The 14,707-nt window shown below is 41.6% G+C and overlaps 1 protein-coding gene across 4 annotated transcripts in view; it reads right to left on the bottom strand.

Annotated features, from left to right (window-relative positions):
- The window catches only part of LPAR1 (lysophosphatidic acid receptor 1), a 59,279-nt gene that overhangs the window by 14,417 nt on the left and 30,155 nt on the right, over positions 1–14,707 (bottom strand). For all 4 annotated transcript variants that reach the window (XM_015849875.2, XM_015849878.2, XM_015849876.2 and 1 more), the window contains exon 3: positions 10,443–11,190. In XM_015849875.2, the coding sequence (XP_015705361.1) occupies positions 10,443–11,190 (748 nt within the window). The remainder of the gene's footprint in view (positions 1–10,442; positions 11,191–14,707) is intronic.

Genomic DNA, 14,707 nt, shown 5'->3' on the forward strand with positions numbered 1-14,707 from the left:
ATGTGAGTTCGGAAAGCTTAAAAGGTAGTTTAAATAAGAACTACAAGCAATATACAGAAGCTTCTTTTGTGTGCATTGGGATGCAAACGAGCTGCTGTGTAGTGGAGGCTGGATAACATCAGTACAAAACAGAGAACTTCTTTGATTCATAAATTGCAGAACCAGATATCCCTCTACATTGCCATTGTTTCAGATACCACCCATCAGAAAATAAAAATATAATATTTTTTGTTAGATGAAAAGGGAAAAAATAAGTCTTAATGTTTTTTGGTTTTGTTCTATGCAATCCTTACACTTCTGTTTCCTTGGGCATACACACAACAAAGGCAGGGATCTCCTGGGCCAAGTGCTGGTTTGCATTGAATGTGTCTGCATGGGAGCAGTCCCAAATGCTCATGTTTAGAGCATCAAAGCCTAAACTGAAGAGTCAGGAGAGAGACACAACTGCTGTACTCCAATCATCTGCCACAGAAAGAGCTGTAGAAAAAGAAACCAAGCCAGAAACTACAAACCAAACAACAAAATACATTCTATTAAAACCTCCACAACCACATAAACATGTGAAAGAATGCTGTGTCTTAGCAATGCGAGGCACGCTGCCTATGCTGGGCAATACTGTTGTACTGGTACAGTTCTTTGCATCCTAATTATGTACTGGGGATAAAACAACATTGATTTTTAGACTGGTGCAGCTTTCTGCCATGTCACTCACAGCTCCAGCAACAGTCACCATGCCTTTTTGCTTGTAGAAGAGTCGTGCTTTGGCTCCCTCAGCCTGTGCCTTGCCCCATCCACGAGGCTTTTCAGAAAACCTCTATGTAGCCCTTTTCCCAATTAACTGAGAGAAAGGGCTACCTTCCACATCACTTAAGGTGGCACTTTCTTATTATACATAGAAAGAAATACATTTCCCTACTAGCAGTAATCCACCTGTAACAAACACAGGCATTGCAGCTGATGACTAACAAGCACAACAACATTGGCTTTGTAATAATGCTATCAGACCCTCTTTGTTTCTCATCCTGCTGCCAGCTGAAGAGAGAAATCAAATCCAGGCTGCTCTTCAACTGCTCGCTTTGACTGAAATGAAATGGTTCTCCAGTAACTATGCAGATGCTCTTTTGCACAGCTACTGGGAATTGACTGACATGTGTGTGTGCATGGACTGGCAGGTGACAGTGGGTCCCCAGTGCTGGTACAACTGCATCACATTGGGTGTATGAGCAGAGTGTCCAGTGCCATCTCCTCTAAAAGGAGTTGGATGCAGTTATGATAGAAAATGAGTCATTAAATAGCTTTATTTTGATGATTAACAAGAGATAACAACTTAAAAAATAAACAACCCATACAACTCAAGGCATCCAGTTACATATCCAAAACCACTTAATATCTTTTGTTTTTTTTCTTTAAGTATCCTTTCTTTTCCTTTTAAGGACTAGAATTTCATTTTTAGTTTGTTTAACAGAAGGGTGCAGCAACTCTTCTACAAATACACCATAGATTTATGCAGCTTTTTTTCTTTCTATACACACAGCTTCTGCTGGGAAAAAAAAAAAATCAACTCTTTGTTACTCCTCGTACTTCTAGAAAAGCAGAAAGTGGGCACATAGAGGCAACTTCAAACAAGGGGAGAAGAGATTTATCAATACCATATGTAAGAACAACTTCTTCTTGTTGCTACAGCAGTATCAGAAAATAGGAAACAGCTCCCAGAGACACTTTTAGGTGAACAAGGGAGGCACTGAGTCCAGGGTCATAGGAAACAATTTCCATGAAAAGGAGATAAATGCGTCAGCTTGGCAGCTTTTCTTGCTTGTAACAGCTAAATTCTCTCCCTCTCCTTCAGGGGAACACTTCCTCTTTCACAAAAGGAGATATTTAAAAAAACTTTACTGTCCTCGTAAATCCACAGCCATATTTGCAAAAGCATACTAATATACAAAGTCATTTATTGAAGCAGAAAGACCTAGAGAGACATCCCTTAGTCCAACACAACAAAGACCAACAGCCATGTTCCTCCTCAGTTCCCTAATTGTGTTACTGGAAGTGTGGTTTTGTTGGTTTAGTTGTTCCAAATAACCCTCTAGGCTTCCAGCATTGGCATCAAAAGGTTACTGCTCCAGCACACTGCAGCAGATGCCCTCTGGACATCAAGCACCACCCCTTGTGGAAGGTCCCTGAGTTTGAGCACCTCATTACTGAGAACAGTTTCCCACCACCGACAACACTTCAGAGTGGAAAAGAAACACATCAGACTTAACAAATGATGTCAACCCTTCTGAAGCCCTGTGACCTTCCATACCAGCTCAGAGTCCCTTTAACTGCTCTCCAGGTTTTCCTCCTAGCTTGCACTAATTATGCTTTTTGACCTTTCTCCGTGTGCAAAGCAATTAAAATAAACAAGATAGTAAATTTCGAGGGAAGCCAAACTCCCAATGAGTTCAGGATTTCCGATAGAGTAGCTATGGGGAGTGGAGAGGAGGAGGAGGGGCAAGTAAATGCCCAGACCCAGGCCAACACCACGCTTGCCACCAGCCAGGTCATGGCCCCAGCCACGATGCAGCAGGAATGACCACCTGCTCCTCTGCAAGCACCCGCATTTTCCATCTGTATCTCTCTAACAACCTGAAGTTACAGAAAGAGGGTTTATTTTTCTTTTTCAGGCTGAGACAAATGGAAGGGTTCCAGCATGAAGGGTTTCAGAATGAGACCTGCAGACAGCACGAAGATTTTCTGCTGTTGTCATTACTTTCACCATTAAAGAAGTGCAACAAGTCTGCAAGTGCATGACTGAACCTTACTCATGGAATGGCTGAAAACATAAATTAAAAAAGCAGACTTTTGTCTGAAACAAAAAAACACACGTCCATCTGTGAGCTCACTGATGGCATCCACAGCTGTATGAAACAGGAAGCTGTCCTGCTAGTAATGCCAGAAACAGAAGTGCTCCAATCACATTTGTCATTCACATTCAGCTTCAAAATGCATGCATTGACAAAAAAAACCCAACACAACAGGCCTTCTCCTTTAACACGTTTCTCATGTGGAGACTGCAAGCAGGGAGGCACAAAGGCTGTTGTCTGAAGGCTGCAGTCACTACCCACAAGCCAGGAAGAGGGAAGATGATGCATCTTAGATGTCTCCACATGCATTCCTACTGGAAACAATTATATATTTTGATGTTACGAGCCATATAAACTACAGAGGCAGGGATAATTTCAGGCAGAAAATTCTCTTTTTCTGTTTTCAGAACCCACAGTTCTTGCTCCTATTGCCTGTGAGGAACGAAGCAGCACCCTTCTCTTCTCCCACAAAACAGCCTCTTGTTCAAAATGTTTTCCACCACTCCAAACAAACAGTCCTTCAGAGCCTTGCTGAGTATGGTTTTGCAATGTGACAAGTTAACAGCTGGCATTTTTGTGCATGCAGCCCTAAACTGAGGTCTAGCTGTAAATTTGGCCTTTCTCTCTCTTGGCTTAGCACTTCAGCAGTTTCCACCCATACACAAATGCCATCTTGAAGATGAAAATGCAAGCCAGTGGCCAGACTTGTACTGTACTCCAGATCTCCTCACACTACAAAACGATTTACTCTATGCTTGACTGTCACCCTTCTAATGGATGGATTCCCATCTTCTGTTCCAGAAATGCTGTCATTCATAATTAAGATAAAAAACAATTCCTTTGGCCTTCCAAGAAGAAAATCTGTTTTTGAAATTTATTTTTAAAGACTTTTGGAAACAAGAAACAACCAGTGCAAGAAATTACAAGACTTTTTATTTCACTTTTATTTTTAAATAAAAAATAACATGGGTGTAAGCCTTGAACTACTCAGGTTTTATTTGTCTCTGGCCATTCTTAGAGGAACCCAGAGAGCTCTCGTTTGCCCTTTAAATTTATTTCTTCCCCGAAAGGTACTAAATTATAGTGAAGTCAGGGGAAAGACTTTTATTAAACAAGGTCTCGTTTCCATCATGTGTAAAGGAATGGATTTACTAGAGAGATTTTTCCCCCTCAAAAATAAAATAAAATAAAACCACATTCCTGCCTTGGGAAATGATGGAAGTTCCTCAAAGCACAGTTTCAAAGGATCCCAAATGAAAATAAATAATACTTATTCTTAACTGAGGGGGAAAAGAAGGGGAAAAGTTTCAAATGGTTTCCCCAGGGTGAAGTGATGAATTACAGAGGGATACCTGGAATACTTTAGAGAAAAGACAGTTACCAAGGACATATCCGCTTTAGCTAAGGATGTAGTAAATTCAGTTGGGAGAGTTAGGGAAGAAATTAAAGAAAACATTATGAACCAAACTTCCAACACACCCCGTCGGGCTCCGGGTTCACAGAAAGAACTGCCTGCTTCCGAGGCACCAAAAAATTCTCCTTTGGGAGCGAGAGCTTGCACGGGCTTGTTTTGAAAAGGGAAGCCAGTCAGGAGGTTTGTCGCACAAAGAAACAGTCCATGGTGTAATTTCTGCATGCCACGTTTCTTTACTTCTCTTTCCAGTACCTTCACCTGCCAAGCAGCGCTGAGAAGTTATTTGGCCTGGGGCTACAAGGCATAGTCTGATAAGATCAGCTGGAGTATGTTTACAGGAGTAAATACAGCAGTAAAATTGACCAGCAAATGAGATTGAGAGAGACTTGTTAAGTGTCAGAGAGCACACAGAGTATTGATGTTTCTAGCAGCATAGAAAAAGCAAGAAAACTAGAAAAAAAAACATCAAGTCTACATTATATGTATTGATGCATGCAATGCAACTTAGAGTCTTAGCAAGTTTTCACACTTCCAGTACTTCAACTGAGAGCAGAAACCCATCCCCCTGATTTTTAATTAGATCTTCATAAAAGGTATTCATCCCTTAATGGAACTATGTGGTATCTAGTTAATACAGCAAGAGAGCTGTATCAAGAAAATAAGAATATGGACACTTACATGTAAGAATATAATAACTGGTAACCTGCTTTTCTTCTGGATAACAAACAGCATGGAGATTTTAATTTTCGTCGGCATTAAACCACAGTAACTTCACAATTACACAGTGCAATGAATATCAGCAATAATCTAAAGACTGCTATTTTCCCTCACCTATGTGCAAGTTGAAGGTACACTTTTTTTTTTTTTCTTTAATTCCAACATCGAAATATCGTTAGGATAGAAAAGAAATATATGTATATATATATATATATAATACACTTATCTAAAAACACTGGGACTGTGCATAACTGCACTCTGTGTGTTAGAACAGAAAGTCATTGATGCTCAGGTTCGTATTACAAGCGCCAGCCCCAGAGTTTATTGCCCTGTTTTTCCACCAGCACTACATCAATACACAAGCGACATTACTGTGATGCAGGGGTCAGTCTGGGTGGTAACTCTGAATGAGACCCCGTGCTGGCCACAGGGTAACCTGGTATTTATGGCTTCACATTCCCTCTCTTTCAGAGAAGATGGGAAATGTCCTCATGCTGGCCAGACCTCAATACCTCAGCTCTCCCCAGAACACACAGGATTAGTGAAAAAAACAACTGGATGCAGCTGATTTCTTCAAACAGGGTCACCAATACTTTGTAGAAGGATGTTTTCAGCGAAGATGACAGGCTCATGGCCAGCTGAAAAAAGCTGCTAAAGACTGTCTGTCTTCCTGCCAGCACATCTCCTCAAGGAGAAGATGGAGAGTCAGGTTGTTCCCTTCTAGTTGCAGGGCTCAGAGTTCAACCCCAGCCTCTTGGAAGCATCCTTCTATAAGCAGCATATGCTACCACAGCTAATGTTCACTTTGAACCCTAACAGTAACCTTCCATGGGCAGGGAAGATCTGCTGAAAGTCAAGCAAAGCCATGACCACGTCCTGTCTTTACAATATCATCTTGATATCAACACAGGACCACTTGGCAATGGGCGAAACATATTTAATAAAGGTTAGGTATGTCAAAGCCTTAAGGTTCAGGATCTAATGAAGACAGGCAACATCTGTTAGTCACCTGACGTTGCATGAGAGGTATTGAAATAAAGGCATCCCCCTGTTGAAACCTGGAGTGCTTTCATTCAGGCTGTAGCACTAGTTATTGTTCTTTTCATTTTCTACTGACAATTTAGAAGTCATGCTGCTTGAAGAACTATGCAGGAGTTATACTATGGGGGAGGAAGTGGAAAAAGATGTAGAATGCATGCCAGGAGAGACAGCAACAATACTGAAAACATCTTTTAAAAACATACTTTCAAAGAACTCCAGAGTTTCAATCAGTCAATCAGACAGAAAGGTTATCAGTACTGTATTTTATTTGCCTTGGTTGCCTGTCTACAGTATGTTGAAATTACTGTAGTTGTTTGCAGCTTTATATCCCTATCTGGTACCTAACCGAAAGAAAAGCTGCAAAAATACAAAGAAAAAGTAAATAAGTAAGTAAGTAAAAGTAAGTAAGAAAATAAATAAGATCTCTCATGCAATTCTTAACTGTGTCAGAAAGAAGGGTCAGAAAAAAAAAGCTGTTACTGAGCAGTTCCACCCTTCCAGATGTTTACACTGAACTTCCAGATGTATTTATTGCATTTATTGCTTCAATATAGAAAGGCAAGGGACTGTCTTCAAAGGTTCCTTTAAATCAAAGTAGTTTAGACAAAAGGAACCTCCACTTTATTTTTTTTTAATTTTTGCTCACATTAGTTTCCAAATTTTGCAGATTAAATCACATCCCTACAAGCAAAGCAGATAGTCTTATAGTCAGTGAAGGCCTAAAGTGTATTCTCAGTTCCCAGGAACTTAGAGGGTGAGCAGTGAAGAATTCTTTGTTTTTTCTTCCTGTGTCAGGGCAGAGCTGTGCTGCTCAGCCCAACAGGCATCCCTGGTTTTGGCCAAACACCACTGTGAAATAAGGCTAACTGGTGGGACTGACTGAGGAAGAGCTGTTGGTATTATTACTTAAAATTTAGTTATAAAACTTTAGTATCATTATCTCACCGACAGCAACCTCCCACCCCGTCTCATGGAGAGCTACTGACTAATTACTAAGAAAGGATGGACAAAACCACTGCACAATTTTAAACATTCTGCACAGGGACCACACACCAGGTTCAGCTTTGTGGGTTGGTTTTGGCCTTAATAATCTCTTTTGTACCATAATGGTGCCAAAAGAAAGGTTCTCAGACAGAGGCAACCATCTAGATACAGAAGACTGCCCAAAGAGATGTATGGAAGAATAAGGAAGAGTTATTTACCTTATGAAAAGCTGTAAGTAAGGCAGGAGACCATACAGGCTGATCAGGACTTGTGATCTATACTGATACTTACCTACTAAAAAAAGTTCATAAAAACGTCTAAAAACACTTCACCTTTCATGTCTCCTTTCAGGTCATGGAAAGCTAAAGCAGAGCTCGTTTATCAGCCTGGAGCTCTGGAATTCATTGGTGGTGTCTGCCACCACAAAAAAGCAGCTTAGAGTTGTCTTTAATGAAACACAAAAACTGGGAGGGCAGAAGGGGTGATACCAGCTTTCGGCTATTGCATCCACAGGGTTTCTGCTTGTTCATTTGATTGCTCATTTAAAGGTAACAAATGATAGTGGTGAAATGCAAAGTGCCACTGAGTTGCAAGCCAAGCCAGACTCTGCTTTGTGGCTGTGTGTGGTGTACAGATCAGCCCTGCCTTTGCCCCAGAGTGCAGGGAAATGCAGGCTCTAGAGAGAGAGCTTTATGTTCCTTGCTACATTCACAAGATTTCAAAAGCTGCCTTGTTAGAAGGGAAAAAAAAGGGGCTCAACTATGAAATCACTTCCTTCTGTTTAAAATATTTCACTCGAGGAAAAAAAAAAAAAAAAAAAAAAAAGGAAAAGAAAAGCCAACACACAACAACAAGCAAAAAAGGAAGAAAAAGGGGGAGGAAAAAAAAAAAAAAAAAAAGCTGTTCTGTGCCTCTGATGCGTTCCTAGGACTCGGCACCCTGGAATGATGCTGGGTGCCAGACCCCGACTGCTCCTGATGCACAATCGGCCTCTTGTGCACAGCCATGGACATGGCACTCAGTGCAAGCATTCTAACAAAGGTCCTGAAAGCAAGGATGTGTGTGCTTGTATGATGCCTGTCCACCTGCCTGTGCTCACAGGTGTACCCAGATCCGGGCCTCCCTCAGATCTCTGGGGTCCCATGGTGGGAATCACTCCAGCTCCTTCCCCACTCAGCTGTGATCAGAGCTGCTCACACACTGCATTTCCTCTCTCTACCTTCAGAAGAAGGTGGTGTCTGCCTCCTGTGTGATGTATTAGCCTCCTCTGCATCATTAAAGATGGCAGGGGGTCTTTTCCTCTCTGTTACTGAGGCTCACTGATGCAGAAAAAAGCAGAGGTCACAAGATAAACATTCAGCACACTGCTGCAGGCAGCCCTGGAGATCCACCCACCTTTATTGACTTTGACAAAGCAGAAACAAACTCTGCCACTGTAGAGTCTTTGGAAGGACGTGGTTGGGAAATACCACATTTGGGAATTCAGTCTGTTGCCTGAGAAAACTGTAAACCAGATTTGCAAGCAGACTCCAAGCAGCACAAGAACACCAGTGCATCAGGGGTTGCTTCAAGTATCCTCTGAGAGCAGGCTTTACCTAGCCAGCACTTCTAACTGTTCAGAGCCACAAAGCATACTTCCACTGGAGGTGATTATTAGATGTGGGACAGGACTCGTGTGCTGGTGGTGAGTAATGAGCTTTTCTCATGGCTAAGCTGGTCATCTGCTAAACGCCCTGATGTACAAACATTCAACCTCTGCAGTCTCTGTGGTTGCCCCCATCTTCATTTTGCAGCTAAGAGGCAATAGCAAGGTGAAGGCATGGTTTTAATTGTTAGCTCTGTGACTTTGGTTTGTGCAACCAAACCGCTTGGAGATTCATTTTTCTTTGAGATTTCATAAAAGAACCCATTGTCTCTCACTATAAATGGCGTCTTATGTGGATTAGCAAAGGAGCTACCGCAAAGTACAACACTGAATTTAGGGATAGAAAATAAGGCCCTTTTTGAATTTTATGGAAAACATTACATGTACTACCTTCAGTACTAACACATTTTACCTGAAAGAATCTACATGTGGAATCAGACATATTGCTTATCTCCAGTAGCACTTAAACTGGAGTCACCCTCAGTCTGGTGAATATTATTTAACCAGAGAAGAACAGAGAAGAATGCAGCCACTACTTACACTGCCATCTATTCCCACACATGCTATGCAATAACTACAGCTTGCTGTCTAATCAGTCTCATTGTATTTATTTATTCCTGCCAGAATGCATTTTACTGATATCAGTGCTTACTGTCCCCCACTCATTTTTTTTTTAAGCCTGAAGGAATCCTTTTCCTCAGAGGAAATACTTCAATGGTGTATGAACAGCAATTAATTCAAAACAGGAAACTACCTTCCTGCAGCTCAACATCATCAGCTGCAACAAAGAACAAAAGGAACTGCAAGGAAAATCACCAGGAAGTGATACCTGCCATCCAGGATGAGCTTTAAGGTGGCAGAGAATCTAAGATCAAATCAAATACACTTGTCCAAAAAGACAGAAACCTTTAGACTTAAAGTGCATTACAATATTTGCTTTCTATCTCCTCATTTTTCAAGCCCTGAACATTAGGGACCTCCAGAGAACTGTACCAATACCTCATGTGATATCTTTCCCAAACCATTCAGCAGAGACGTTAGCTTACTGTACATAAAGTCTTGTTTAACACGTGAAATCACAGAATCATAGAACTGTAGGGGTTTCAAGAGACCTCAAGAGATCACTGAGTCCAATCCCCCTGCTAAGGCAGGTACCCTACAGTAGGTCACTCAGATAGGTATCCAGGCAGGTCTTGGATATCTCCAGAGAAGGAGACTGCACAGCCTCTCTGGGCAGTGTGTTTCAGTGTTCCATCCTTACCGTAAAGAAATTCTTCCACATGTTAGTATGGAACTTCCTGTGTTCAGATTATAGGCAATTACTCCTTGTTGAGCATCCTTTCAACAAGAGCCGGTAGCTCCTTCTTTTATTTCAGACACAAAATACTGCTGTAATACATACATCACTTTTAGGGTGGCAAAAGGAAAGAAGAGGTATTTCAGTGTATAATGGAACCTCCTCATCTGGCATCTTCCCATGTCAGTAGGTGAACAGAGCCCATAACAAGCTGTTAGAGCAGGTTTTAAACTTGCATTGCTCCACAAAGCCCCTAGGTGTCAAGGTCCTGTTATTTTCATCAGTTTCATCTACACTGCTGGGTGACCACATCTCTGATATTCTTTTTCATAAAAGCTGGATAATACCCACACAGTAATGAATGATGGGGCTTCTTATTGCCCCTACCTCTTCTACCATCTTCCAAATGATGCTGACCTCCCAGAAGCTGGACATGCATTACTGCAATCACCTGGTAAGAAACAAAGGGGATAAGGTAGAGGGGACAAAGTAAACACTTACCAAGCACAATGACCACAGTCTTCAGGAGGCTCATCATGGTGTCCCGATTCCTGCGAGGTCCAGAACTGTGTCTGGACATTCTCATAGTCCTTTGGCGGACATACCCAAAGATATGAGCATATAGGACCACCATGACCACAAAAGTGACCAGGTTGAAAATAGCCCAGAAGACCAGGTAGGAGTCACTATAGAGCGGTGCCATGTTGGAGCAGTGAGTGATATCACAAATACAGTTCCATCCGACACTTGGTATGGCACCCATTACGATGGCCATAGTCCAGATAACAACAATTACCACCACCACTCGCCGGTTGCTCATCCGAGTATGTAGCTGCATGCGAAAGACTGTAATGTGCCGCTCGATAGCAATGGCCAACAGATTGGCCACAGAGGCTGTCAGGCTAGTGTCAATGAGACCCTGACGGAGAAGCCAGGTGCTTACAGTCAGTCTTCTAGTATTAGGTCCTGTGTTAAACATTAAGTAAAAGTAGGCCAGCCCTGCAAAAAAGTCCGCAGCAGCTAAGTTGGCCATTAAGTAATAAATAGGAAAGTGGAATCGGCGGTTGACATAAATAGCCACCATAACCAAGAGGTTGGCCAGCATGATGAAGATGCAGACGGTAATCCCCAAGCCCATTACGAGCTTGCTGACAGTGTTCCATTCAGTGGCTAGATATTTTCCACTTCGGTTATAAAAGAAGGCAATGGTTTCATTGTAGTAGCACTGTGGTTCACTCATGGCTGTGGACTGCAAGAAGAGGGGGGGTGGGGAAAGAGAGAAAAAGAACGACATCAGAACTGAAAACATATGATTGCCCCAATGGACAAGGCATGCACAGAGAGCAGGGAGAGGCAGTGGAGGCAGAAAGAGAACATGCTTCTGAACAAATTTACTTTTCCAGAACAAACAGCATTCCACAAATCACAAACGATTGCTCTGAGGAGTCTAGTAACTGCAACCAGATTAGAAACAACCAGAAATACTTCCATCTGCTCTGGGAATGAGCATGATTTCTGACATAGTTGTAAATTACATAATAAACATTAGAGCTTCTGTCCAGGCAGACCTGCTGAAAAACTCACTTAGTGAGACAGGCATACAATTCATAATTAAAAGAAATTAACTCTGTGACAGAACACTTTGTTTATGTTACGAGTGCATAAAAGCATTGTCTGTAGCTGTGATATATGACAAGTTCCTCAAAGAGAAAGAAAAGTTACTGCACTTCCCAGGAGGATTTGTTTCACTCAGATCTCCATCAGGGACATTTCTTCTTGTTCTATTATCATCAGTTACTCAAAGTGCAATTCCCAAAAGGCAAATCTCACAGAAAGAAACTCTTTGGACTAACATATGGGATCCTTGTTTATCAAGGATCAGTGGTTTATCAGAATGATCTCAGGGATGAAATGGTAATAAAAAGAAAACCAACAAGAAGTTTGTGTCTCCAGCTGAAGAAACTCAGGAGAACTGTCTTTGGTTTTACTTCTGTCAAAACTCCACTCATTGAAATTCATTTTTATTTTTCTCAATGCAGAAATAGAGGAGTTTTATCAAGAAAGCAGGTATTACATCCCAAAAAATAACAGATCAACATCAAAATGTAAGAATTTCTTCCCATTAAAACATGCAAAGAAAGAAACAAACAAACAAAAAAAACACTCAAGTTTTGGACTATTCCAACCATTCTGAAGGAAACGCTTCAAGCTTAAACAACCTTCAGGTTGAAACTAAAAATGTACACAATTAGGAAACAGCATTAGTAATTGCGCTCCAGTTAAAGTAGTATCTGATGAAAGATTTCCTTAGAATTACTCAAAGCCATTTCTCTTTAGTTTCACCTATTTGTCAGCACAACTAAGCTAATTCCAAGGAAGCGGTGTACAAACCCTTCCACCCATAACCCAAATGCTTTACATAACAGCTAGATCTGTGCAACAGACAAAGTTTTTTCTAAAAATGATTTTAATTCTAACCTAAACATTGATCAGAAGCGTTTGCAAACCCAGGATAATTAAGAACTAGAGTAAATAGTACTTCTCAGCACACTGACTATAAAACTTAAATTGCTCCTCTAGGATACATCAACTCTTAGGTTAAAAACCCTTCAGCCTTAATTATTTAAGAAATTTTAAAAGTTCTCATATAGAATTTCTCCACTGCCCAGAAAAACTGATTTACAAAGCATGCTTAACAAAGGGAGACTTAGAGACATCTGGCTTTAATTCTTTGCTTAAGGACTGTGTGGTAATAACAGGTCAAGTATAAGAAGCCTTGAGGGAGGGAGGAAGTCATAGGAATGAATTAGTGGCCCTTATAAAAGCTTGCCAACATCTGCATTAATTATGTGAATGGCCTGGTTTTTGCCCTCTATAGGAATATTTGGATGCAGTCTTGCAATTTCAATTGCAGAGGAGGTCAGGACTCCAAACTCTAGTGAATGTTTGTTATCCTGAATAAATTCTCTCTTTGTCCATGTGTTTATTGATCTAAATTTTTCTTGCAGCTGGCTGCTGCCCATACTTGACAATTTTCGCTCTGCTGTTGCTCCTGCTGAGAGAGGCAAAAAACACCTGGCAGAACGCACAATTTAACTGCAGAAAATTGAAAAGTGGTAGGTACTCCTCTCCTTTCTCCCTTGCTTCAATTGCATTTTGCATATGGGCTTAGACTTCGAAATACTGCCCTGATATTGCAGTACCCATCCTGCTCTCCTCATATGAAATGTGAAACAAGACAAGGCTCACTGTAACACGCACCAAGTGCATTTGTTTCATTCACAGAATGCCAAGCCAGGGATGAACAAGTGCAGTGCACATACGAGTATGTAAAATGTCACAGACTGAGCCCTGTTAGGTTTGAAAACAGGACAGTGCCTGAATAACCCTGGATTAACAACATGATGCTGACCTTTTTCTTCTCTCATTTTGAAGGCTGAACAAAATGCTCTGCTGGTGTAAAGGATTCTGAAAGAAGTTTTGTGTTCAGGCTATGATAATCTAAAACTTGGAATCTTCCTTTAAGAGCAGTCTTTTCAGTCCCAGGGGAAAGAGTCGTGTATCAGGATCTTGGTTGTGCAGGTGCTTGCTTCTGAGATTTGAACTGGGAGCTGATTTATGTCCACAAGTGGAGTTTCCAGGTACTGTAATAAATGGGTCCGTTTGTGGGAGTAATAAAGAACATGTTGGTCGCTGACCAAAGTTCAGACAGGGGACTTCCAGATGATCAGCTTTCTCAGATGCCAGCAGATATCCGACAGGAAAGTTTTGACCTTACAGGTCACAAGCATACAGAGATCCCAAGGCATCCCATTTATGTGTGATGCTGCTGTCTGGAGGCAAAGGCTTGAGTAAAAGGAAATACAATGTACCCCTGAGTACTGAAAGTGTTAACATCCTACAACTGCACATGCAAGCAGGCAGACCCAGCCCCTCTCCTGTCCCTGCAGGAAAAGGGGCAGGGAAGTTTATATTTTAATTTCCTGAAGTTTCACTCAGTGTGTTTCATTGCCTGGGTAAGCCAGATGTACAGTGCCCCCAGATTTACCTCATCCACTTAATATATCTCAACAGAAGTTTAAAACAAACAGAGCTGCAAATTGCCTACGTTAACTAAACCCCAAAGACACATCTGTGCAGGAAAACATCTGAATTATAAACCAACTAGATAGATAAAGGAAAATGGAGTAACAGCAGGCTGAAATCAAAGCCTCCTCTAAACAGAAGAGGTTGATTTAATACTTGAGACACAGTTGTCCCAAGTCAAAGAAGAAAATCCTGAGTACATGGGGTTAAGTCTTTTAAAAACACAAAACCCAGTCGCAACCACAACACAGCACACACAGAACAGGAAATCTGGCACCAGCACTTAATAAATAAAACTCACCCTGCTTCTACAGACAACACCTATTCACCTGGTGAGAATACTGCCTTGGCACTGGCACCTCCAGCCACTGTCTGCTACTTGCGTCCCCTCAGCTCCTCTCCTGTGATGGTTCACAGCCATGTTACTAGGGCAAGTAGTGGGAAGACTGAGAAGAAAACTTGTGATGTGACTTCATCTCCAGTGTTTGGTGCTTGATCCAGCCTTCTGCTTCCCTGGCCCCCTCAGCACAACTGAAAGAGTGAGGTAAGGAACTGGACTAAAGCATGGGGCAGTCTTGCTCATGGGATGTTCTTGGGTGAGCAGCTCTTTGTCACCTTCACCTCTTACAGAAGAGACTGGAGTGGAGAAGTCATTGGCTGCCCAGAGCAGAAAGGTGAGA

Source organism: Coturnix japonica, chromosome Z, assembly GCF_001577835.2.
Source record: "Coturnix japonica isolate 7356 chromosome Z, Coturnix japonica 2.1, whole genome shotgun sequence".
NCBI classification, from domain to species: Eukaryota; Metazoa; Chordata; class Aves; order Galliformes; family Phasianidae; genus Coturnix; species Coturnix japonica.